A 23,908-nucleotide genomic window follows, 5' to 3' on the forward strand; every position below is an offset into this window, starting at 1 on the left:
ATCAGAGGTGGGGAGAGGCAGCCAGTAAAAGGACCTTCTCAATCCCCAAACCCAGAAGTTCTGCCCTCAGGACTGGAAGGAAGGCCAGATACACACCGTCCTGTGATCCTGATGCGCGTTCCGCCCAGAACGCTTCCCAGCACGGGGGCGCCCGCCTCCGCTCGTCTGTGTTTCAGGATCAGCAACACGATCCCACCGGCACGTGGGGCTTTTCCCGCTGCGGCGCCTGGAGCGAGGCGAGGGCAGGGAAGCGGCGCTGAGAGCAGAGCAGTGGGCGGGGACGATGTACAGCGAGACGCGAAGATCCGGTGGAGGAGGAGGAAAATTCGGGAGGACTCCCAGGCCCCCCGCGGAGACGTGGGGAGAGTCAGGTCTCTGGGAAAGGAGCCGGGTCAGAGGTGCTTTGGTGGGAGCTGGGGATGTCCGGGCACGGGTGCCCACTAGGGTGCTGACCTAGGATTCAGGAGACTCACGGCCGAGATGAAAGCTAGAGGTCCGGCAGCCCAGACGCTGGGGAGCGGGTGAGACGCGCAGCAGCTGAGCACGAAGGGCGAACGCTCTGGGCGTGGGGGAGCGACCCCAGGGCCGGGAGAGGTGCCCCACGGGAGCCAGGACTGCTCAGCAGGCCGCCCTGGTGCAGGGGTCACCAGGGACGACACCGGAGACCACCTGCGCAACCGCGGGGCCGAAACCAGACTGCGTGGCGGAGAGGGCGGGGGGCAGGTCGCCGTCGCTGTCGCCACCCAGACCCTGGGCCGAGCAGCGCGGGGCAGAGAGAGCCAGCGAGGGAGAGGGCGGGCGGACTGGAGGGGCGGGTCACGTCCTTTGTTCGAGGGAACGTTTCGCCCTCGTCGTGACCCCGGTCGCCCTTTGCAGGGAGGCCGTGGAACAGGCTCCAAGACAGACACACACAACGCTCCAGCTGACGGGCTGGCACCACTGCCTGGCGCGCTCCCGTGGCCATCGTGGCAGGGGGGAAGCGGGCCCCACTCCAGGCTGGCCCAGAGCTGGGGACAAACGGGAGGCCGGCGGAGTGGGGGGCGGCAGAGAGCCGGCCTCCTGAGAGCGGCCTGCGCCTCCCGTCTGTGCTGGCCACGAGGGGCCCCTCACGTCCTGTGTCCCCGCAGAGGCGCGAGCCTGGGGGCGGCCATGGGGACAGCCTTCAGCCGCTTGGGACCAGTTTGCACAGCTGGACAGCATCGGCTGCCTCACGCCCACCACTGCAGCTCGGAGCCCCAGGGGGACACTATCCAGAGCTCCCCCCTCGCACCTGTGTGGGGTCTGCCGCGGGGGGTCCCCAGAAGTGTGAGGTCTCCCGCAGAGGAGGCCCTGGAGGTGTGGGGTCCACTGCAGGGGGTACCCAGCAGTGCCAGGCAAGCTCCCCGCAGGCAGAGCGGCCATCGTCCCGCCTGCTCCATGAGGCGCGACAGAGAGCACGGTGTGGGTTCTGTCGCGGCCTGTGTCCCTCGGACACGCCGTTTCCCCCACTGGGCTCGTGTGTTATCCGAGTGTGGAAGGAATCCCTCCTTTTCCGGGTTTTCACTTGGCAAGGGCAATGCATGGGGGTAATGGAAAACCACATTCTTGTCAAGAATTTGTGACTTTTAGAAATCCATGGAATTCGGGGCCCCTGGAGGGCTCAGGCGGTGAATCATCCGCCTTCGGCTCCCGTCATGATCTCGGGGTCCTGGGATCGAGCCCCACATCGGGCTCCCTGCTCGGTGGGGAGCCTGCTTCCCCCTCTCCCTCTGCCGCTCTGCCTACTCGTGCTACTCTCTCTGTCAAATAAATAAATAAAGTCTTTGAGGGGGAAAAAGAAAAGAAAGAAAGAAATTCATGGAATTCTCAGAACAAGACATAAGGTCTGCAAATGCCTTGGTCCACCCAGGCCCCGGTCACCATTCTCTGCGGGGACCGTCACACCTCACCTCCCCAAGCCCTCCGTCCCCTTGTCGGGGTCCCCGGCATCCCCAGCACCTGGGCCTATGGGACTGTCTGACAGGCCTGGACATGAGGACCCTCGTGGTCCCTTCTGGCTGACCAGCTCCCACACTGGGCCGGAGGCAGAAACGGCTTTGTAATCAGGGGCTCATAAAATGTCACCGGAGCAACCAGCAAGTCGACCAACGCAGAGTTCGTGAGCCCCGATGAAGTCATCAGGAGGAAACTACCAGAAGGGTCCTCGCCAGTCAGCCCCAGACCAGCGGGGTGTTTCCTCTTCTTCTCTTCCCTGAATCATGGAATTACTCCTTCCCTCGCTCCCAGCACCACCCCTTCCTCTGGTCCCCCGGAGCCTGTGCTCCCTGAGCTGCCATCCGAGACCCCCAAATAAAGGCCTGTGTTTTTTCCAGTTTGGGCTCCTGATCGACAGGCCCCCTGCTGCGTCCCGGGTCCCCTGGTCCCCCTTCCCGCCCACTGGGTCCCCACGTCTGCCTCCCTCTCTGGAGCCAGTCAGCTCGCCAGCCATGCGCGCTTCCGCCTGGACCCAGGGGCCCGCCCTCTGCCTTCCCGCCACTGCGGCCGCCCGGCCCCTGCCCCCAGACCTGCGAGCAAGGTTAAGGAAGCTGGTGCCCGTGCTTTGGGGCACTGTGAACCCACTGAGGGTAGCTCTGGACAGGAAGCGAGGGCCGTGGGCGTCCCGTCGGCATCCTCTGGACACTCCGCATGCGAAACAGCTGGGAGCCAGCCTTTGCCACGAGACAATGACGTGTGGGCCCGGGCGGCCGTGCAGGGGCAAGGAAGGGTCCCCATGGGGCAGAGCAGAGTGCACGGCCACGTCCAGCCCCAGGGCAAGCATGCTCAGGACAGCTGTGTGAACGGGGTGGCCGCAGGAAGGGACCGGGAAGGTGACAAAGTGTGCCCCTTGCGCAGGACAGATGACCACCCATGGGCACGTCGTCCACGGACCCTGGGGCTGGCATGGGGCTCTCCCACCTTCCCGGGCACAGCTGTCCTCCGTGCTGATTCTGACCTGCTGTAGCCCACGTTTGTGACCCGGGACGTGTTCCTGCCGCCGGCGCCAGCCCGCACCCACCCGGCCCCGGAGCCTCCCTCTGGGGCTGCCAGGAACTGTCCAGGCTCCGGGCACACGGGGACCTTCCTGTTCCCACTGAGAGGGAAAAGGCCTCCTATTGTCCTGGGGGAGGAAGCCCTGGAGGTCTGGGGAGGGGCCCCGGGGGATTCGGGGAACCGCGTGCCCGGGGGGCCGGGATGGGACTGGCTTGCAGGCCCCCGGCCCCCATATAAGGGCCCGAGCCCGCGGCCTGGCCTTCCTCACTCCCGGGAGCTCAGCGTGTCACAGCCGCAGCCATGAGGTGTCTCCAGCTCGCCCTGGGCCTGGCCCTTGTGTGTGGCCTCCAGGCCATCGACATCCCCCAGACCACGAGGAACCTGGATATAAGAAAGGTAGGGGCCTGTGGGGTGGGTGCTGGGGGCCAGGACCAGGGCCGGGGCCAGGGTGACTGACAGAGGGCAGGAGGGCCCGGCTGCAGACATCTAAGGGCAGACACTGAAGCAAAGAGCTCAGGCACGTCTCTGTCCCCTCGAATGCTGGCTCCAGCCACCTCCCTGTCCCGCTCTCGCCCCCGGAGTGGAGTCACGTACGACGGGGCCACGCCTTGAGTGGGAGCTTACTCAGGACAGAGCTGGGGTGGAGACGGTGGGAGTTACGAACATGCAAGAACCCCGCGTGGGCTTCGGCACGGGGCAGGGACCCTCAGATGTGCCAGGTCCTAGCGCACTTGCAGGGCTGCTGGGAAATGCGTGCAGGAGACCACCCAGCAGGGGGGTGGGAGGGGGAGCCCTGGGGGGGCCAGGCCCCTTCTTGTCCCCCATGGCACTCAAGGCCCCGTCCCCAGGTGGCTGGGATGTGGCACTCCATGGCCATGGCGGCCAGCGACATCTCCCTCCTGGACTCCGAGACCGCCCCCCTGAGAGTGTACGTCCAGGAACTGAGACCCACCCCCGAGAACAACCTGGAGATCATTCTGCGCAAACGGTGGGTGTGCCCCCGCTCGGGGTTGGGGGCAGCGAGGGCCTAGCTCCGCCGGGTGGGGCAGGGGGGCGGGCAGGGAGGCGTGGAGGGGTGTGGGAGGGCAGGGTCCTGATGGAAGCCGACTCCGTCTGGGTGATTCCCGGTGCCGTGGGGACCCTCCGGGCTCTGGGCCAACAGGCCGACCCCACAGGGCGGCCCCAGCTCCGCAGGCAGAGCGGCGGCCGGCGCTCCAGGAACTCTGAGTGTCCCCATGACGAGGTCCCTGGAAGTGCTGTAACCCAGCCCCTCCCAGACAGGGTCAGTTTTCTGACACGGGCTCTCGGCCACCAGCAGGTGTCCCGGCCAGCCGGCTTGGTCTGCCCCATTGCCCACTTGACCACGTCACCTGATCAGGGCCAGGGGCCGCTCACATCCGGCCACGCTCTCACGGCACTGCCCTCAGCCGGCCCGGGGCCAGACGAGGCTGGGCGTGCGCGGGGCTTGTGGACGCTTCCTGGAGCCGCTCCTGTCCCCACACTGGGGTTCATGGACGACCCCCCACACTCTGGCTTTTCAGGGAAAACAGAACCTGTGTTGAGGAGAACATCATGGCCCAGAAGACCGAGGACCCCGCCGTGTTCACCATCGACGGTAAGTGCACCGACTCCACGCCTGAGGGCCCCCCGCGCCCCCAGGCCTCTCCCCTCGGGCAGCTCTGGACAAGCAGTGTCCCCTCCCACGCTGGGCACTGGGGGCTCCTCGGAAGCCCCGCATCCCGGCGGCAGGAAGGAGTCGGGCCCTGCTTCTCCTGCGCCTACGCCACAAAGGCCATGAAGGGCACTCCCGAGGGGTATGAGGCCTGGGGACCCCACTCCGTCCGGGACTCAGCCTCCTCCCGGCCCCTGCGCTCCCTGCTGGGCGTGGGAAGACAGCAGAGCCGCATCTGGCTCGCTGTGGCGTCTGTACGGCCGTGCAGGTGGGGGTCCGTGGGGGGACGCGTCTGAGGGCGGGTGTGAGGGGACCCCCCTGCTCAGGGACCGGCAGCCTGTGGCTCCTTGGACGTTCCCCCAGGCCCGACCTCTGGCTAAACACACTGTGCATTTGCCTCTTGGTCCTGGAACCTGCTTCTGGAACGTTCTGGACCTCACCAGCCTCGGTCCCTCCTTTCCATACCGCACTGTCCCCTGGGTCCAGCAGACCCCCGCCCCACCCTCGGCCTCCTCTGGGACAGACGCCGGGCCCTCCCCATGGCTGCCAGCCCTCCCCTGCCACCACAGCCCACCGGCTCTCTGCCGATTCCGTGGGGATCTCGGTAGCAGCTGTGGAACTGAACGGAGGGGAGACGAGGCCTGGGAAGGAGGGGGCGGGCCCTCGGCTTTGGGGAAGTGGCCGTGCCAGCGCGGGAGGCCCCAGGGGCACACAGACAGACGTCGGGCCTCTGTTCCCACCTCTGTTCCAGACCAAGGGGAAAGAAGGGTTTCCGTGCTGGACACAGACGACACCCACTACCTGTTCTTCTGCATGGAGGCGCCCGTGCCCCGCGCTGCGAACGGCATCATGTGCCAGTACCTGGGTGCGTAACGGGAGCCCTGCAGGGGTTGGGGGGGCTCCCGAGAGGGGGAGGGGCCGCCCCAGCCCCCGGGGCTCCCGTCAGCACCGGTGTGGGGGACTCAGGGACGAGCGACAGGCCGAGGGTGTGTCCACGAGCAGAGGGGCTGCACGGGGCAGTGGGTAGAACGCGTCAGTAAGAATCCGAAACCAGCCAGGAAGGAGATTTCTAGTGGTCTCAGAACTGTTCCGACCTGAACGCAACTCTGGAGGGCGACATTCGGACGCACCCTCGGAAGCTCAGTACCAGGCTTGCTGCTGTGCTTGGGCGTCTCTCCCCGAGGTCCCCGAGGGGCCCACGGCGCTGAGGCAGCTGAGGCTCCCGGGTCCATAAGTCAGTGGCTGCCGGTGCGGGGAGCCCTCTGTTCCCAGCGCCGTCACAGGAGGAAGGGGAGGGGACAGGGACCCCGCAGGCGGGTGGGCTGAGCCCCGGATGCCACCTTGGGAGCTGACCGCAGGACGCTTCCCAGCACGTCCTCCGGCAGTCACTCCCTGGCCGGGGCCCCCGCAGCTCCCCGAGGTCGTCAAAGCCCCACGGCCCGGGGACTGACCCACCGCCCCCCACAGCCAGGACCCTGGAGGTCGACAACGAGGTCATGGAGAAATTCGACAGAGCCCTCCAGACCCTGCCGGTACCCATGCGGATCATCCTGGACCTGAGCCAGGGGAAGGGTGAGCTCCGGCCTGCCGCAGGCCCTCCCCACCTGCGGTCCCAGCTCAGGGTGCCTGTCAGGGGTTCCAGAGACATTGGGACAACGTCTTCCTTCCCTGTGGCCCTCATTCCCCGGGATCGGGAGGGTGAGAGGTGCAGAGCCCCCGAGGAGGGGTCCTCCCGCCCCAACCCCTCTGCCGCACCCCTCTGGGCCCAGGGCTGTCCTGGCGACTTGTGACCCGCCCACGGCTCTCCCCTCCCCCACCAACAGAGCAGTGCCGCGTCTAGGGGAGCTCCTGCCTGACCTGCTCCTGCGGTAACGTACCAGCCCTGCCCCCACGTCCTGGGCACACGCACTGTGGGGGGCGTCCCAGGAGACCCCTAGTTCCCCTCTATCAGGCCTTGGTCCCTCTGCAGGAATGGCTGGAACCTGCCGTCCCTCCTGGTGACCGCAGGGGCCAGGCTGGCCACGGACACCCTCTCTCCCGTGGCCTTCCTGGGATGTCCTCCCCATGTCCCAGTCAAGCTCTCGCACAGATGTCCCCGCGGCCTCTTCTGGGCAAGGGTGTGGGGCCTGGCGTGGGCTGCCCACCACTCAGCCTGAGGCGGAGAGGCCGTCCCACAACCCCAGGCCGGGAGGGGCTGGCGAGGGCCCAGCAGGCTCCCCGGGAGTCACAGGGGAGTCGCGTCCGTTTCAGGTCCCAGAGATGACATCGTCCCCTTCCTGCCCCATCAGAGGAATCAGGAGGGACCGAGCCCACCCGGGGCTCCCAGACCTGCTCCTGCTCAGGCCGCGGGGTCCTCGGGGCCCCTGCTCTGAGCCTCCTCCTCCAGCAATAAAGGGATGAAGCAGCCGGCAGTCTGCCTGGGTCTTTCTTGGTCGTCGGGCGCGGGATGCACAGCTTGGGGAGTGGGGTGGGGGCGGGGTGGTGTCGGCGTGGGTCCCAACAGGGCCCCTTATCATCCCCGCCCCAGCATAAGGAGTGTTGGCCACAGTCCCCCGTTACTGTGCGTGGCACCTCCCTCGCCCCAGGACCGCGGAAGCCCTGTGTGCTGACAGGGAGACACCTGGAGACGCATAAGTTTTCGGTTCCATTTCTTGAGAGAGAAATGTCTCGGGGGTCTTCTTGGTTCCTCCTGCTGTCCCTCCGTCCTGGAGGTGGGGGTGTTGTGTCTCCAGGGTGGGGAGGGGACACAGCCTGCGCTGGGGACAGACAGATGCCGAGACAGCAGCATCACAGGGCCCCCTCCCCAGCCCCGCCTTCCAGTTAGGGCTCCGGGCTCCCAGCAGGGGAGCCGCTGCAGAGGGGACCCGCTCCCCCCAAGAGACCAGTGGCAGCTGGAAAATGTCCCGACCCTTGCACGCCGAGGCTGTGAGGGCCTTCCTTGAATCCTCACCAGCCCTCGGAGGGCAGCCGCCCCCCGCCCCCCGTCCACCCCGAGGGAGGGTGGCCAAGCAGCTCCCAGCCTCCAGGGCACACAGCCCGGTCAAGGCAGAGTTGGACGTGGACCCCTGCCCCCACCCCCAGGCCCCGCAGTTCCAACCCTGCTCTAACACCGATAAAAACGTCCTCTGAAGGGTCCCACCCAGGTTCCAGCCCCGGAGACACAGTGATGGGGTCCGACCACAGGTCACTGGATGTGCGGGGCGCCCCGCACAGAGCCGGGGTTCCACCCTAGTTAGCGGTCCTCTGGGTCACGCAGCCGATGGTGCAGTGAGGTGTGGGTGCTGTGGCCAAGAGCGCGGACTGCAGGCCGGCCTGTGCGACCTGCTTGCTGGGGACCTGGGCAGGCCCCCTCGCCGCCCCGTGTCTGCTCCTCCTCTGCCCCGTGGAGAGGACGGGAGTGGTGGGTGGGGGTCCCGAGAGCTCAGGCTCCTCCAGCTGCCGGCCACCGCCGCCGCAGTCTCACGGTCCCGCCTTCGTGGCCACCGCCACCCCCTGCCACGGGGGCCTCAGGACCCCACATCAGGGCCAGCCTGAGGTCTGCGGACTGCCCTGCTTCCTGCTGGGTCCTCCTGCCGCCACCCCTTGTTGAAAGTCGGCAACGCCAGCTCCGTGCTCCTCCGGGCTGCCCCACAGATACGAGCCCTGGACATCCCACCAGCCTGGCAGGGGGACGAGGAAGGCCATGTGGTCTGGGACCTGGGATCAGACAGTGGCAGGCTGCCCTGGGCGCCCCCACTGGAGAGAAGGGGACCGCGCCCCAGCGTGTCCTAACACTGGCCAGGTAGCAGAAGGCAGCCCAGGGCGGCTCATTCCCTGCCTGGATCAAACAAGAGTCCCTCCTGTGACACCAGGTTACCCAGTGCCCTGGCCAAAAAGATCCATGGGGCCCCTCCCACGGGAAGCCGCCTCTGGACACCACCCCCTTCCACAGGAGGCCGGGCCTGAGGCTGGGCTCATTTCAGAATCAGGCTTCACACACACCGAGCACCCAGCTTCGGTGCGAACCCCGAGATTATTTGGCATAAGAGGGTTTTCAAAGGAGGTTTCAGGGCAAGCCACCCTGGCCTTTCTGCAGAAGAGCGGTCGGGGCCACAGAGAAGCATCTGCCTTTGGCTCAGGTCATGATCCCGGGGTCCTGGGATCCAGCCCCGCATGGGCTCTGGGTTCGGCAGGAAACCTGCTTCTCCCTCTCCCCACTCGTGCCTGCGCGCTCTCTCTCAAATGAATAAATAAGAAATGTATAAAAAACAAAGAGACACTGTTTGGTGACACCCCGGGGGCCCCTTTGGCTCACTACAGTGTCTGTTCTGCGACAGCGACATCAGCAGCAAGACGAGCATCCGCTGCGCGGGGGGCCGGGCCGCGGGGTCCTCCCGGTATGCCACGGATCCGTGCAGGGAGGGAGCCCGCACCGGGAACGGGGCTGTTTCCAGGAGAAAGGGACCCACAGCTGTGCAAGCCTGGGGGCATCGGGTGTCGGCCCCACGGTCACACCCAGCAAAACGCAGACTCCTGTTCCTGAGCCACGCAGACGCCTGCTGGGGGAGGGGTCCCCGGGAGACAGGGCGGCGCATGCAAGAGGGGCTCTCACAGAATAAAGTCCCACTGACCCTCCCTGGCCCCGGGAGTTCAGCCTAAGAACGTTAACTCCCAGCTCCCGCAGGGACAGGCCTGCTCTCCGACCCCACTTCCAAATCACGGGGAGTCCCAGGGGCGGGGAGCAGGGGGAGCGCCTGCAGGGCCCAGTCTCCTCCCAGGCCCCACTGGCTGGGGCAGCGACCTGGGAAAGTGGGACCCCCAGGGCCTGGGTCTCCCACTCCCCAGACAGCACAAACCGCGGGAGGCCACGTGTCTCTGCAGCGGAGCTCCGCAGAACACCGTTTCTGGACAGACAACTGTCTGGCCCCGTGTTGGCCCCCACAGGCAGGAACACGACAGCACCTCCGAGCCCCGTGCCAAGCAGATGTTCCCGTAGGTGGTGGGACCTGCGCCTCCCAAGTTCACCAGAAAACGGCGTTGGCTTCTCACCGGCGGATCCGTCTGGAGGCCGGGTGGGATTAGGAGCGCAGCCTCCCGCCTCGCAGCCGCGGCACAGGGGACGCCTGCCAGAGCCACTGGGTCCGGCCCGCTGGGGTCTGCGGTGGACAGAAGCCAGTTCTCCCCCAGTTCAGAGATCCAAAGCCCAAGGTCAAGGTGTGGACAGGGCCATGCTCCCTCCGAAGGCCCCAGGGAGGGTCCGGGCCTCTTCATCCCCAGGCGCCGCGGCGATGCCAGGCACCCCCTGTCTCTGTCCCTCCAGATTCTGGCTCCGTCGTCACACGGCCTCCTCCCTGGGTCCCCACTGTGTCCATTTTCTCTTAAAAGGACACTAGACGTTAGCCCCTGCTCCCATGGGCCTCATCGGATGTCATCACAGCTGTACAGGACTTGTTTCCAAATAAGGTCACATTCAGAGGTTCCAGGGGGACACAGGTTTTGGGGGGACGCCAGCCCACCCACTGCACTGCCAGTGGCTCAGTGCACACCGTGAACACGCTGACCGTGGCAGGCTGTCCCAGGGCTGCAGGCGGAATGGGAGGGCCGGGGGGGCTGCTGTGCACAGGGTGCCCCTGCTGAGCCCGCCAGACGCCCGCCTCACTGGGCAGCAGGAAGGTCCGTTCCTCCACCCTTTGCTCAACCCCCACCCAAGTGGAACCGTGGTCCCCCGGCGCAGAGCCTCCCTGAGCAGGAGCCACGCCCACATTGAGACCTGCCACCTGCCCCAGGAGACGCCGGGGTCACAGGGCTTGGATGCCACCGGAGGGCCACACCTGAGTGACCGCCTTGTCCCCGAGTCAGGAGCCCAGTGGGCCCAGGCCCACCATCCCGCAGGAGGGGTGGGCTCCCTCCTGGCACAGGGACACCTGGTCCCCACGGAAGAGAACCCAGAGCTAGAGCAGAAGCGACCTTATCCTCCAAGACGCGGACGGTGATGACACGGGGGCACCGAGGCCCCGAGCACAAGCTGTGGGCCACCCGGGAAGGCCCAACACTTCTGGGCATCAGGAGAGCGAGGCTGTCCCTCTGTGGGACGCGCTGGAGGCAGCTGTCTCCCTTGCTGCTCCTTCCTCCGCCCTGAAGCCCGCCTCCCCCACATGAGCAGGTTAACCGTCGGGCGTGTCGGGCTCCGCCTGGGACACGGGGCGCCCATATCCCCTGCGGGGGCTGCCCGGACAACAGGGGTCAGCGGGACACGTTCTTCTGCCAGGGACACCCCTGGAGCTCCTGGGTCCCTGGTGACAGCTCACACAAGGAGCCCCGGGAAGCGCGTCAGGAAAACGTGGGAGCGAGCAGATGCGGGATTCCCACCGTGTGGCCTTCACCAGCACACAGAGTCACGCGGAACCTGCCCGAGCTGCCCGTGCGTGCACCGCCCCCCGAGGGGCCACCACGCCGATGCCCGCAGCCGCCGCCCGCCCGTCGCTACCCGTCCGTCGCTGTTACTCAGCATCCCATGTTCGCAGAGCGCTCGCGGCTGGCCAGGCCCATCCTCGGGGCCACCAGAAGCCGCCCGCGCCCCTTCCTGCCATGGGTGGGTGCGGTGACCAGGGAGGAGCGGAAGCCTGAGGGGAGAGTGAAGCAGGAGAAACACCAGGAAGGACTGTGACCTTCAGGGAGGGCAGGCACGGTGGGTGGCCCGGGGATGGGGGCGCCAGAAAGGAGGAGGGTAAAGGTGTAGGTGACGTCTGTCCCTTGCGCAGGACAGATGGCCACCCACGGGCTCATGGTCCACGGACCCTGGGGCTGGCCCAGCCTCCCGGGCACAGCTGTCCTCGGTGCTGATTCTGACCTGCTGTAGCCCACGTTCGTGACCCAGGAAGTGCCCGCACCCACCCCCCGGCCCTGGCCCCGGAGCCTCCCTCTGGGGCTGCCAGGAACTGTCCAGGCTCCGGGCACACGGGGACCTTCCTGTTCCCACTGAGAGGGAAAAGGCCTCCTATTGTCCTGGGGGAGGAAGCCCTGGGGCTCTGGGGAGGGGCCCCAGGGGATTCGGGGAACCGCGTGCCCGGGGGGCCGGGACGGGGCTGGCTTGCAGTCCCCCCGGCCCCCATATAAGGGCCCGAGCCCGCAGCCCGGCCTTCCTCACTCCCGGGAGCTCAGCGTGTCACAGCCGCAGCCATGAGGTGTCTCCAGCTCGCCCTGGGCCTGGCCCTTGTGTGTGGCCTCCAGGCCATCGACATCCCCCAGGCCACGAGGAACATGGACCTGCAGAAGGTGGGAGTACGGTGGGGGCGGGGCGGGGCCGGGGCGGGGCGGGGGTGGGGGGAGCCGCAGGCCGGGCAGGGCAGTGGGGACTCGGGGGGCCACACAGGCACGAGCCGGACCCTTGAGGTCGGCAAGCCACCCCTGCCTCTCTGTCTTCGGGGCAGCTTGTCCCTTGGTTTCCCAAGATCCAGAAGGTTCTAGAGAACGTGTCTGATGTGTATCCGGACCCATCTGGGGAACACTGGGGTGTTCTTTCCAGCGAGGAAATCGTGTAGCCCCGTGTCTGGTGGACGGCCCGGGGTCCTCCAGAGCCCACTGACGGCCGCCCCAGTTAGACTGGGCCTCTGCCCGGGTGGGAGGGAGAGCCCTGGGGGGACCGGGCCCCTTCCCGCCCCCCATGGCACTCAAGGCCCCGTCCCCAGGTGGCTGGGATGTGGCACTCCATGGCCATGGCGGCCAGCGACATCTCCCTCCTGGACTCCGAGACCGCCCCCCTGAGAGTGTACGTCCAGGAGCTGAGACCCACCCCCGAGAACAATCTGGAGATCATTCTGCGCAAACGGTGGGTGTGCCCCCGCCCGGGGTTGGGGCCAGCAGGGAGAGGGGTGGTGGATAGGCCGGGGGGCGGGCAGGGCAGGGTCCTGATGGCAGCCGGCTCCCTCTGGCTGGTTCCCAGTGCCCTCGTGACCCCACCCCGGGCTCCGGGCCGGCAGGCCCACCACACAGGGTGGCCTCAGGTCCGTGGGCAGAGAGGACCGTGAGGAGGCCGCTGGGCAGCCATGGGGCCGGGGCCCTGGAGGCCTGGGCTGGTCCTGCCATGAGCCCTGTCTGCTATGAGGGACCATAGCGAGAACAAGTTCAGCGTCACCCCCTAATGCTGTCACCACCCTTCAGGGAAGACAACAAGTGTGTTGAGAAGAAGGTCTTTGCGGAGAAAACTGAGTGCGCAGCCAAGTTCAACATCAAAGGTAGGCGTCCCCAGCGCCGTCCCCGGGAGGCGACCGTCCTGGCGCCGGGAGGGTGCGGTGGGCCCCTGCGCGTGCCCCGCTCTCACACGGGCCGTGCTCTGCCCAAGCTCTGGGCCTCCGGCCTCCAGCCTCTCGGGTGTGGTGTGCAGCCCCCGCCGCGAGAGTTTCCTCCCCCACGACTGTCCTCGGAGCGTCTTCTGGCTCACACGGAGCAGCTCCCGCTCGCTCCGGACGGCTGGGACGCGCAGCTCCCGCCGAGCCCCTGGACTCCGCTGGATGAGGGGACGCGGCGCACCGTCGGGGGCGGCGGGACGGACGCCAGCACGTCCTTCTCTGCATTCTCTGTCGCGGATGGCAACGTTCGCGGGGGCTGGGGGTGAATCATAAAACACACAAATGGAGAACTTAGTGGTAAAATAGAACAAAGGAGGCACTGAAACGTCTTGTGGGGATCCCCCGGAAAATTCTACTTGTTTCTCTGCTTCAGCGTTGCTCCAGGCCACCCTGACCCTCCCTGTCCCCTCCAGAACCCACGCCTCTCCAGGGCCTGGGCCTTCTGCCCCCTCCTCCCGGGCCCTCTCCTCCCAGTGCTGGTCGTGCCCCCCCCCCCCGCCCCCGAGCCCTCCCGCTCCTCCCTGCCGCACGGACGTGGTCTGTGTGCAGCCTCTCCTCCCCGCCCGGTCCCACCACACACGCCGCCTCTCGCCCGCCCCAGGGGCTTCGTGCTCCGGGGCTTCGCCTCTCCTCTCCCTCGCCTCTCCTGCTGCCTCTGGCCGTGCCCGCGCTGGTGCCGCCCGGGGGTGCTCTGGGTGCCCGCCAGCACGCGGGAGGGGTGCTCCTGCTGGACAGGACTCCATCTCCACTTTGACCCTTCTCTTCACCCCCAGATCTGGAGGAGAACCAGCTCTTCGTGCTCGACACCGACTATGACAACTACCTTTTCTTCTGCGTGGAGAACACGGGCACCGCCCCGCCGACACTGATGTGCCAGTACCTGGGTAGGCGCTGGCCATGCACGCGAGGTCTCCCTGAGTGGGACAGTGGCTGAGGACCCCCTGCCGGCACCTTGGGCACCCAGAAAATGGACAGCGCAGTGCCCTATGGGCCGGCGGGCCTGGGGGTCCCCGTTTTTCCCCAGGGGTGGCCCAGTGCACACTGCATCAGAAATCGAAAGGGGCCAGGAGGGTGGCTGCTGGGTCAAGGGGCTGCGCTTAGTGTTCCTGGCTTGGTCAAAAGATTAATACTAATTAGAAGCTTTTGTTGGCGCTAATGTTCTTAATGAAATGCAAGCCAGGAGAAGCCATAGCACAAGGCAGAGACATTCCAGGTTTGCCCGAATGAAGCACTTTCTGGGGGCTCAGCTATGCTGCTGAGACCCTGGCCTAGGGGCTGGGCCCTCTCCTCCTGTCCACAAGCCATCCTGGGAGGAAGGGGAGGGGACAGGGACCCTGGAGCCCAGGCCTGACCCGCCGCCCCCCACAGCCAGGACCCTGAAGGTCGACAACGAGGTCGTGCAGAAATTCGACAAAACCCTCAAGACCCTGCCCGTGCACATCCGGCTCTTCCTCAACCCGACGCAGGTGGAAGGTGATTCCCTCCACACCCCTCGTCCCCGCTCGCCCCCGCGTGGGCTCGCCCATCGGACAGCCGCCAGCGCTGGGCCCCCCTGCCTCCCATGGTGGCCCCCCGCTTCCCAGACCGCCCAGGATGGGGGAGTGGGAAGAGCAGAGCCCCCGAGACGGGGTCCTCCCGCCCCAGCCCCTCTGCCGCACCCCTCTGGGCCCAGGGCTGTCCTGGCGACTTGTGACCCCCGCCATGGCTCTCCCCTCCCCCACCAACAGAGCAGTGCCGCGTCTAGGGGAGCTCCTGCCTGACCTGCTCCTGCGGTAACGTACCAGCCCTGCCCCCACGTCCTGGGCACACGCACGGTGGGGAGGCGTCCCAGGGGACCCCCAGCTCCCCTCCATTGGGTGCTGGTCCCTCTGCGGGAATGGCTGGAACCTGCCGTCCCTCCTGGTGACCGCAGGGGCCAGGCTGGCCACGGACACCCTCTCTCCCGTGGCCTTCCTGGGATGTCCTCCCCATGTCCCAGTCAAGCTCTCGCACAGATGTCCCCGCGGCCTCTTCTGGGCAAGGGTGTGGGGCCTGGCGTGGGCTGCCCACCACTCAGCCTGAGGCGGAGAGGCCGTCCCACAACCCCAGGCCGGGAGGGGCTGGCGAGGGCCCAGCAGGCTCCCCGGGAGTCACAGGGGAGTCGCGTCCGTTTCAGGTCCCAGAGATGACATCGTCCCCTTCCTGCCCCATCAGAGGAATCAGGAGGGACGGAGCCCACCCGGGGCTCCCGGACCTGCTCCTGTTCAGGCTGCGGGGTCCTCGGGGCCCCTGCTCTGAGCCTCCTCCTCCAGCAATAAAGGGATGAAGCAGCCGGCAGTCTGCCTGGGTCTTTCTTGGTCGTCGGGCGCGGGAGGCAGGGTTCGGGCTTCGGCACCACGGCCCGCAACATCTGGGGATCAGCACTCATCATGGGGTCTCTCTTAAACCTGACAAACGCGATAAAAGGGTCTCAGGGGACAGCGGGCCCGATAGGCTGTGGGCTGCACGACCTTCACAAAGGACGGGCCAGGAACGTGTGGGCCCTGATGTAGTAAACACCGACCGAGAACCGTACGTGCGTTACTTGCCCATCAATCCATTCTCTTCCGAAAACGCAGCCCTGGGACCCTCACGGTCGCGTCCAGAAACAGGAGGGTGATTGCAACCAGGAAGCCTGGGCACGAGCTCCACGTGCCGATGCCCCGACCTGCCCTGGGCTGGGACGAAATAGAGGGGTCCCCAGTCAGTGGGTCCCAGGACAGCAGTCAAAGGTGGAAAGGAGACCTGTTTCCACACATTCAGCGTCCCTGATGTAGGGTACAGAGAGAAGCAGGGGCTCTTAAATACCAAGAACAACTGAGGGACACCTGGGGGGCTCAGTGGGTTAAAGCCTCTGCCTTCGCCTCAGGTCATGATCTCAGGGTCCTGGGATCGAGCCCTGCATTGGGCTCTCTGCTCAGCGGGGAGCCTGCTTCCTCCTCTCTCTGCCTGCCTCTCTGCTTGTTTGTGATCTCTGTCAAATAAATAAATAAAATCTTTAAAAAGGAACAACTTAGATATAATATATACACATATTTTTATATGTGTAAAATTAGATACATGTGTTACAGATACACTTCTGGAAAAACACTAATCACCATTTGAGCTAAAAGGAAAACTTTAAAAACTAATTTAAAATATATATATTTTTTTAATATTTGAACGGAGGCATAGATGAGCCGCGATGGTATATCAGCCTCAGGGATCCGGCCCAGCGGCCTCTGTACCCAGCACAGCGCTCCGCCCTGGAAGCTGGCGCGGTGGTCGTGTTGGCACGTCTGACGGTGTCCCCCGCGCGGCACGTCTCGTCCGCACGGCTCCTCCTGCCATAGCTAGAGGCCGTACCCCTCCTCCCCTCCCCCGGGTTGGCCCCCACGCTGGCAACCACCAGTGCGTTCTCTGTATTTGTGAGTCTGTGTTTTTGTTCGTGATTTATTTTTCCATGTGTTTCTCAGATTCCACATTCACGTGCGATCAAATAGTGTTTCTTCTCCTCTGTCCTGCTCAGCGTCCTCTGGGTCAGTGCGTGTCGTCACAAACGGCGAGACTCCGTCTGCGTTCGGGACGGGCAGGGCTCCGTGCTGTCTGCGCACCGCGTCTCCCTCACCCGCTCATGCCCAGCAGGACGCGGGCTGCCGCCCGTCTCGGCTCCTGCGAACGTGGTGCCGTGACTCGGAGAACGGGCGCGCACTGGGCACCGGCGGGAGGGGCCGAGGGAGAGAGAGACCCAAGCAGGCTCCGCGCTGAGTGTGGGGCCCAATGCCGGGCTCGACCTCACGACCCTGAGATCATGACCCGAGCCCCCCAGGGTCCCCTATTTTTTTAATTTTTTAAAGAGCAGCCCCAGACCTCAGCCGGCTGCGATCAGGTGACTCCTGGCTCATCCAGTCGTCCGGGCGTGTAGACATAGACGGGAACTTGCGGGACGGGCCGACGGCCAACCTGGAGGAGGAGGACGCAGCGGGAGGGAGAGAAGGATGGCCCCCCTCTGGGGATAAAGACCCAAACCTCTAAGTAATTTATTAGCAGGTTGACTCGAACAATGAATTCAACACATCATGATTCAACCCAGAGAGTCAAGGACATTTCCGTGTTAGGAAACATCAAAACTTCAATAGCTCGGAGAGCCGTGAAATGCTCATGCAGGCAGTTGGTTTGTTTTTTTTTTTATTTTATTTATTTGACAGAGAGAGATCACAAGCAGGCAGAGAGACAGCCGGAGGCAGAGAGGGAAGCAGGCTCCCTGCCGAGCAAGGAGCCCGATGCGGGGCTCGATCCCAGGACCCTGGGATCGTGACCGGAGCCAAAGGCAGAGGCTTGAACCCGCTGTGCCACCCAGGTGCCCCCATATAAGCAGCTTTAACTAGTTTTTAGAATATGTTCCAAAAGCGTCATATCCCTTTCATGAGGCAAACTTTGCACATACCGAAGGTGTCGTCCAACATCAGCTGGTTGATGCTGCGTCACCAAACAGCCTGAAGATCTCAGGGCCTCAAAACGTCCGATTTATGTCGTGATTCGTGATTATTGCGACTTCCTCCACAGATTACCGGGCACATTGGACCTCACGGTCATGCAGGAATCCAGATGATCATCAAACAGGCACCCCGGGAGGTCCCCGGTCACCATACCAGAGGGAAAACCTAGATACCGAGAGGGCGCAGGCCGTCCGCTCCGGGCTCCGTCCTGAGAGGCTCACGCGCCAACACCGTTCCCCGCTTCTGGGCCGACGCCGTCACTCAGCTAGAAGGAAGCGGAATGAAATACAGTCCTACCTAGGCCTGGAAAGGAGCTCCCTTAAACCGATCATTAAAAACAAAAACAAAACAACAACCAAAACACACAACCAGCGAACGTCATTCTTAGTCGTAAGAAACTGCTTGCTTTCCCCGGGAGACTGACGGCCCAGCGTAGCCCTGCTGAGCCTCGGGCCGACGTTCTCGGCGCAGAGAGATCAGGAGAAGAAAGGAAAGGCGTGGGCACTGGGAAGGGGACGCCCAGCATGACGGAGCCGGCACGAGACAGAAGACACCAATTATTAACTCGGGAACGGAAGTGGGATCTCGCCACGGCCCCTACAGGCGTCAGAGGACAAGAAGTGAAGGTCACAACCGCCTCTACACACCAGTGCGACGCTTTAGATGAAACGGGCCAACTCCTCGGAAACTACAAGCTACCACAACTAATCCCACAGGAACCAGACAATCTGAATAGCCCTACACTTGCCGGAAAATCGAATTCCTGATTTTAAAACTCCACACAAAGACTTTTTCTGGCCCAGATGATTTCACAGGAGAATCGCAGCACATCTTCGAAGAATCGGTCTGAATGCCGCACAACCTCCTGCAGAACATGAAAGAGAAAAGAACATTTCCTTATTTGCTTTATGAAGCTAATACTGCGCGGGTGCCAAAACCACACAAAGAGCTTTTTTTTTAAAAAGGAGAAAATTGTAGGCTAATGTTTCTCATCAATACGGATGCAACAATCCTTAACAAAATATTAACAAACAGAATTCGGCAACATATGAAAATAATTATACACCGGGGGTGCCTGGGTGGCTCAGTGGGTTAAGCTGCTGCCTTCGGCTCAGGTCATGGTCCCAACGTCCTGGGATCGAGTCCCACATCGGGCTCCCTGCTCAGTGGGAGCCTGATTCTCCGTCTGCCTCTGCCTTCCACTCTGTCTGCCTGTGCTCGCTCTGACAAATAAATAAAATCTTTAAAAAAATTTTAAAAAAATAATTACACGCCGTGACAAGGTGGGATGTACACCAGGGATGCGGGGGCCATTCAGCACTTGAAAACCAGTCAGTGTAACGCGCCGTGTTACTAGGATCCCAAAGAAAAATCACGTGAGCATCGCAGGCAACGTAGAAAAAGCCTTTGACAAAATTCAGCATCTACTTGTGATTTTTTCAAAAATCCTCAGACAATGGGATTAGAGGGGGTTCCCTCAACTTGATAAAGGCATCTGCAAACACCGTAGGATTGACACCGCACTCGGGGCGCCCGGATGGCTCCGTCAGGTGAGCACCCAACGCTTGGTTTCCGCTCGGGCTGCGCTCTCGGGGTCGTGGGATCGAGCCCCGAGTGTCCGGCTCTGCCCTCAACGGGAAGCCTGCCGAGATCCTCTCTCCCTGTCCCTCTGCCTCTCCCACTCATACGCTCTCTCTCTCTCTCTCTCTAAAATAAATGATTACGTCTTAAAGAAAACAAGAGAATTAACGCTGTCCCTCGTGGGGCACGAGGAATGCCGCCGACCACGACGGACGGACGGTGAGCGGCGGAGAAGGCGGTAAAGATGCCCGACCCCCGACCCCCCGACCCACTCATCACGGTGCAGAGCTGCCAACCAGGGCAACAGGGCACGCAAAGGTAATAAAAGGCACACAGACCCGAAAGGAAGAAAGAAAAGTACCCGTGTTTGCAGAGGACACGAAGATCGAGGTGGGACGTCCTCGGGAATCTAGAGAAACAAACAGAAGGAAACTCCTGGAAGTGCCGAGCTCACCGAGGTTTCAGATCAGATAAACCCAGAAAACCGATGACGTTTCTGCATCCTAGCGAGGACGTGTGGACACTGACATTCAAGATGCCGGTGTTAGTCACCCCCAAGATGGTGGAAGACTGGGGTGCGAAGCTCGTGAAACACGCGCAGGGTCCGCACGCCGGGGGAATGCGCCGTTGCTGAGGGAATCAAGGCTCTTCTCAATAAACAGGCCTACGGCGCTCGCGAGCGGAGGCTCGGCGGAGAGAAAGACGTCCGTCCGCAGGCTGGCGCGCAGCGTTCGCGCGGTTCCTACCGAAACCCCAGCAGGGCTTTTTGTAGACATACGTGGGATTTTTCTAAGTTTATACGGAAGCACGAAGCTATCAGAATAGCGAACGTAATTCTGGAAAAAATAATTGAATCGGAGGAATCGGCCTATTAAATTTCACATCTTACTATACAGCCCAAGGAATCAGGACTGCGGTGTTTGTAGGGGCAAAGACACACCAATCAGTGGGACGGGGTGAAGAGCCCAGAAACGGACCCACACACACCCGACTGGCATGCCGTTCCCGGGAGTGGGGTGTCCCCCAAACCGTGCCCAACCCTCCCTAATGTGCGTACAAGCCCGGACAAGGCTCCCGGCACAGCCGTCTCTGCTTCCCTGGCTCTCCACGGGTCCTTCCTAGGAAGGAGCCTCGTTTCTCCAAACCACAGCCCGGCCCTGCTCGGCTCGCTGGCCCCTGGCTCCCGTCCACTTCCCACCTAATTACCAAAACCTCTCCGAAGAAATCCCGCGGTGGGTTGGGTGGGGAGCCCGGACGGCAGAGCCCCACTCCGCTCCAGGACACCGGTCCCCACGCCCTGACGTGGGGCTTTCTGTGGCTCGTGCCTATCTCTAGAAGGTAGAAGTCTGTTCTGTGCCTTGGGCGCTACACATTCTGAACAGCCTGGGCCAGGGGCGGCCTCAAAGCCGGGCGCAGCCTTGGTGGTCACAAGCGAGCAAGAAGCTCTCCTGTCCTCACCTGGAACCCTAATGCCGGATCCGCGGCAGGACAAGAAGCGGTTGGCGGGTCCCGCCCAGCGTGGAGCGCTGCAATCCCCAGGGCGGCCGCTGGGTGGCACCCGAGCCCCCCGAAAAACACCGGCCCAACCGGCAGCGCAGAAATGCGGGGGGACATTGGCCCCAGAGGCTCACAGTCCCGCTCCTGCCAGTCTCCCTCTTCACTCAGGCCAGGCCCAACCCCTCCTGGAGAGCCATTTCGGACGTCCACAAGTGGGTCTTGCTAGAGTGCTTCGGTGACGTCCACGGCATGGGCTGGACCTCGGGTCTGCAAGGACGTGTGAGCCAGAGCCTTCTGAGCTCCCCTCTGACGTGGCCGTGACTGTCCTAGGTCCCCGAGGCCAGGCGTGACGTGACCAGCGTGTGCGAGCTGCCAGGTGGAGCCCGGGCCCACGTCCCTGGCATCCTGCCCAGCGCACCGGCCCTCTCCCCCAGGCCCGCCCCAAGTCAGACGCTAGACCCCTCCCGGGGCAGAGGGAGGCCCGGAAGAGCCGTGGGCTGTCATCTGAAGTCCCACCCTGGATGCCCGCGGAGACACCTCCTTGGTGAAGGTGCTGGTGACCTCTCGGAGGCCTGGAGCGGCTCTCACTGTGTCTGGGGTGATGGGGGACCCCGGAAAGGCCGGGCGGGACAGCACCCCAGCCCCAGGCGCGGGTGGGCATGATGACGGTAAGAGCAGCTCGCCTATCCATGGGGGCAGCTCTGAGTCCCGGGGCTCCCGGCGCAGGAGGTGGGCGCAGGACAGAGCTCGGTCAGGGCAGGGTCCAGGACCCAGAGCGCACAGCAGACACTCTGGTGCTGACCTCTGATGTCCATGGCCTGTACACCGGGGCAGAGGGGGCAGGGGGAGATAGCACGAGGGAGGGGAAAGATTCGGGAGCACCAGGACGAAAACCCCTACCCCGGGCTCCGCTCCAGCCCCCAAACACACCGCGCCCCCACCCCACCATCGCCGCTCCCGCTGCCCAGCAGAAGTCTTTTCATTTCCAGCGTGTGTACATTTTTTAACGTTTGTGGGAAAGGATCTGAGGCGTGGGAGCCGCTGTCCGGGACGTTCCCGACGTCCCCCGCCCCCACCCCCGCACCGCCCGGAGCAGTTTCCACAACTCCACATCCGGGCACTGCCGGCCCCGGCTCTCTCTGGCCTCGGCCCTCCTGGCTGACTGGCTGCCCCGCGGCTGGGGGGCTGGTCTCCAGCATGGCCTCCAGGCCCCCTCCCCGCCAGCCCCGCCTCCGCGAGGAGGTGTGACCCTGATGGCCTCGCAGCCCAGGAATCTTGCCAGAACATCACCACCAGCTGCCGTCCCACTGATGAAATCCACACTCTACACGTGACCCAGGAGCTCCTGTGCCCTGGCCTTGGTGACCTCCGGGAGCGCCCTCACCTCCCCAACACCCCCACGTTCCCACGGCCCTCAGACCTGGGCTCCCTCCGTCAGCCGTCCCCCACGTCCCCCACGTGCCTCAGGGCTCTCGCACATGCCCTTCCACCCTCTAGAGCACTGTTCCCTCCTCCCCTCGCCCAGCCTCACCCCAGCACACAGCTTAGCGGTCACCCCTTCCACGAGGTGACCCTGTCAGTTGTGCGTCCACGCGTGGAGCACCCGGGCAGGCTACACGTTCAGGAAGGCTCTGTCGACCTGTCAGCACCTCCCGGTGCCCGCAGGTGCCTGGCAGGAGGCGGGGTCCGCTCTGGGACAGAGCATGGTCTGCCGCCGTGCCACGCTCCTCCCGTCAGGGCTTCTGGACCGTACCCCGTCCCTCCTTCCGAGGGACACAGTCCCCGCTCTGCAGACCCCCCGCCTCTGGTGTCTGGGCTCAGGGGTAAAGTCTGCCTTCAGCCCCACCATGGCTCCGTTGGCCCAGCTCTGGTCTCCGGGCCCCGGGGTCCGGCTCTGCCTGGGGCCGGGCCCACTGTGGACCTCACAGAGTCGCCCCGGCCGCCCCCACCCCCCAGCACAGGAACAGCGGTCCACAGCTCTCCCGTGTGACTGCGAGGTCCTCTCCACCCTGCGAGCCCCAAAGCAAGTCAGCGCCACCTGGGCATGGGGACCAGGAGCCAGGTCCAAAGACGGAAGCAGGACGCTCCCACCCAAACGTCCTGTCTGACCTCAAAGCCCTGGAACACTGCAGCCTGAGCCTCCTGTCCCCTCCCCCAGGTGGGGGCAGCGGCCACCTGCTCAGCCCAGCCATGTCCTCAGAGACGCCAGGGCTGACCAGCCCCCCAGCTTTCCTGCCACTCCTGGGTGTTCCTCGCAGCCCCCAGGGGATTTGGGGCGCCCGTCTGGGCGGCTGCAGCGGACAGGATAGGATCCCGCAGCCCCGCCTGGGTGAACCCAGCGTGACCGGTTCTCACTCCTGGTGTGACCCAGATAGCCGGGCTCCAGTGGACACGGCTCACGGGAAAGTGGAGAGTCAGTCAGAGAATTGGACACTGTAGCCTAGACTCATGGGGGCCCCCAGACCCCTCCGGGAACCGCGCAGGAGGGCAGCCGAGGAGCCGAGTCCGGAGCCCGGTGACCCCGCGGCTTCACGGACGCTCGGAGCACCGGCCCGGATCCAGGGTGCTCGGCCGCCTCAGCAGGCCACGGGTATGGGGGCCGGGGGGACCAGCGGGAGGACGCAGGGAAGGGGCAGGCTCCCAGGAGAGCGGACAGACAGAGGAGATCACCTGAAGCCCCCTGACGTGGGAGCCAAATGTCCCGGGCACATGGAGGGGAGGGTTCCCTCTGGGCTGGTTCCTCAGACCCTCCAAGATGCAATCCCAGGGACATTGTCTTGTCCCCCCATGTCCACCTCTGGAGTGTCCTGTCCTCCCTGTCCCCCTCCCCCATGGCCGTCCTGCCCTCTGTGCCCCTTCCCGAGCTGTAAAGCTGCAAATAGGCTCTGCCTCTGCTCCAGGCTCTCGTCTGAACGCTGGCCCGCAGGGTCATGCAGCTTGGAGGGCCCCGGGAGAGGGTGGTGGGCCAGCGGCTGCTGGAGTCTGGTTTGAGTGGCCGTGAGGGGAGAGGCCGTGGGCAATGTGAACCAGCCCCACGGGGCCCGGGGTTCAAGCCAGCGAGCCGGGCGCCATCCCGAGTCTGCGCGCCTCCGCCTCCCGCCTTCCCTCCCCGCTCGCCTCCCAGGACGGCGGAAGGGGAGAAGCGGGGAGGGCGGCCCCGGCTCGGACAGAGCACGGATGCCCCCAGAGGAGCGCCTGTCGGGAGGAGGAGCTGAGCTCCCGCGGGTGAGGGGACGCCCAGGACAGCCAGCAATGTGGCCAGACTGCCCCGACGGCACCCGCCGCCCAGGTCCAATGACCTGGGCCCCGCCCCCTCCCTCAGAGCC

General features: G+C 64.5%; 2 protein-coding genes across 4 annotated transcripts; both read left to right on the forward strand.

Annotated features, from left to right (window-relative positions):
- The first annotated feature begins 3,205 nt into the window (after positions 1-3,205).
- On the forward strand, positions 3,206-7,087 carry LOC116571018 (beta-lactoglobulin-2-like). 2 transcript variants are annotated; one of them, XM_032308691.1, is made up of 7 exons: positions 3,206-3,405; positions 3,858-3,997; positions 4,551-4,624; positions 5,433-5,546; positions 6,149-6,253; positions 6,505-6,549; positions 6,932-7,087. In XM_032308691.1, exons 1-6 carry the CDS (start codon positions 3,310-3,312, stop codon positions 6,519-6,521), a joined length of 546 nt encoding a protein of 181 aa, XP_032164582.1. In that variant the 5' UTR covers positions 3,206-3,309; the 3' UTR covers positions 6,522-6,549; positions 6,932-7,087. The 2 variants fall into 2 exon arrangements, with proteins under 2 accessions (XP_032164582.1, XP_032164583.1); XM_032308692.1 differs by having other exon boundaries at positions 6,970-7,087.
- A 4,706-nt stretch (positions 7,088-11,793) lies between these two features.
- Positions 11,794-15,317, forward strand: LOC116570409 (beta-lactoglobulin-1-like). 2 transcript variants are annotated; one of them, XM_032307517.1, is made up of 7 exons: positions 11,794-11,935; positions 12,349-12,488; positions 12,821-12,894; positions 13,782-13,892; positions 14,377-14,481; positions 14,736-14,780; positions 15,164-15,317. In XM_032307517.1, exons 1-6 carry the CDS (start codon positions 11,840-11,842, stop codon positions 14,750-14,752), a joined length of 543 nt encoding a protein of 180 aa, XP_032163408.1. In that variant the 5' UTR covers positions 11,794-11,839; the 3' UTR covers positions 14,753-14,780; positions 15,164-15,317. The 2 variants fall into 2 exon arrangements, with proteins under 2 accessions (XP_032163408.1, XP_032163410.1); XM_032307519.1 differs by having other exon boundaries at positions 15,202-15,317.
- Positions 15,318-23,908: the final 8,591 nt, after the last annotated feature.

This window comes from Mustela erminea, chromosome 12, assembly GCF_009829155.1.
Source record: "Mustela erminea isolate mMusErm1 chromosome 12, mMusErm1.Pri, whole genome shotgun sequence".
NCBI classification, from domain to species: domain Eukaryota; kingdom Metazoa; phylum Chordata; class Mammalia; order Carnivora; family Mustelidae; genus Mustela; species Mustela erminea.

Bases quoted from the DNA above. Each gene is read 5' to 3' on its own strand.
- LOC116571018 (XM_032308691.1), top strand. From the start codon at position 3,310: ATGAGGTGTCTCCAGCTCGCCCTGGGCCTGGCCCTTGTGTGTGGCCTC. The intron at 3,406-3,857 runs GTAGGGGCCTGT...CCCCGTCCCCAG, and splicing joins GGAACCTGGATATAAGAAAG to GTGGCTGGGATGTGGCACTC. The intron at 5,547-6,148 runs GTGCGTAACGGG...CGCCCCCCACAG, and splicing joins CATCATGTGCCAGTACCTGG to CCAGGACCCTGGAGGTCGAC.
- LOC116570409 (XM_032307517.1), top strand. From the start codon at position 11,840: ATGAGGTGTCTCCAGCTCGCCCTGGGCCTGGCCCTTGTGTGTGGCCTC. The intron at 12,489-12,820 runs GTGGGTGTGCCC...ACCACCCTTCAG, and splicing joins GAGATCATTCTGCGCAAACG to GGAAGACAACAAGTGTGTTG. The intron at 12,895-13,781 runs GTAGGCGTCCCC...CTTCACCCCCAG, and splicing joins AGCCAAGTTCAACATCAAAG to ATCTGGAGGAGAACCAGCTC.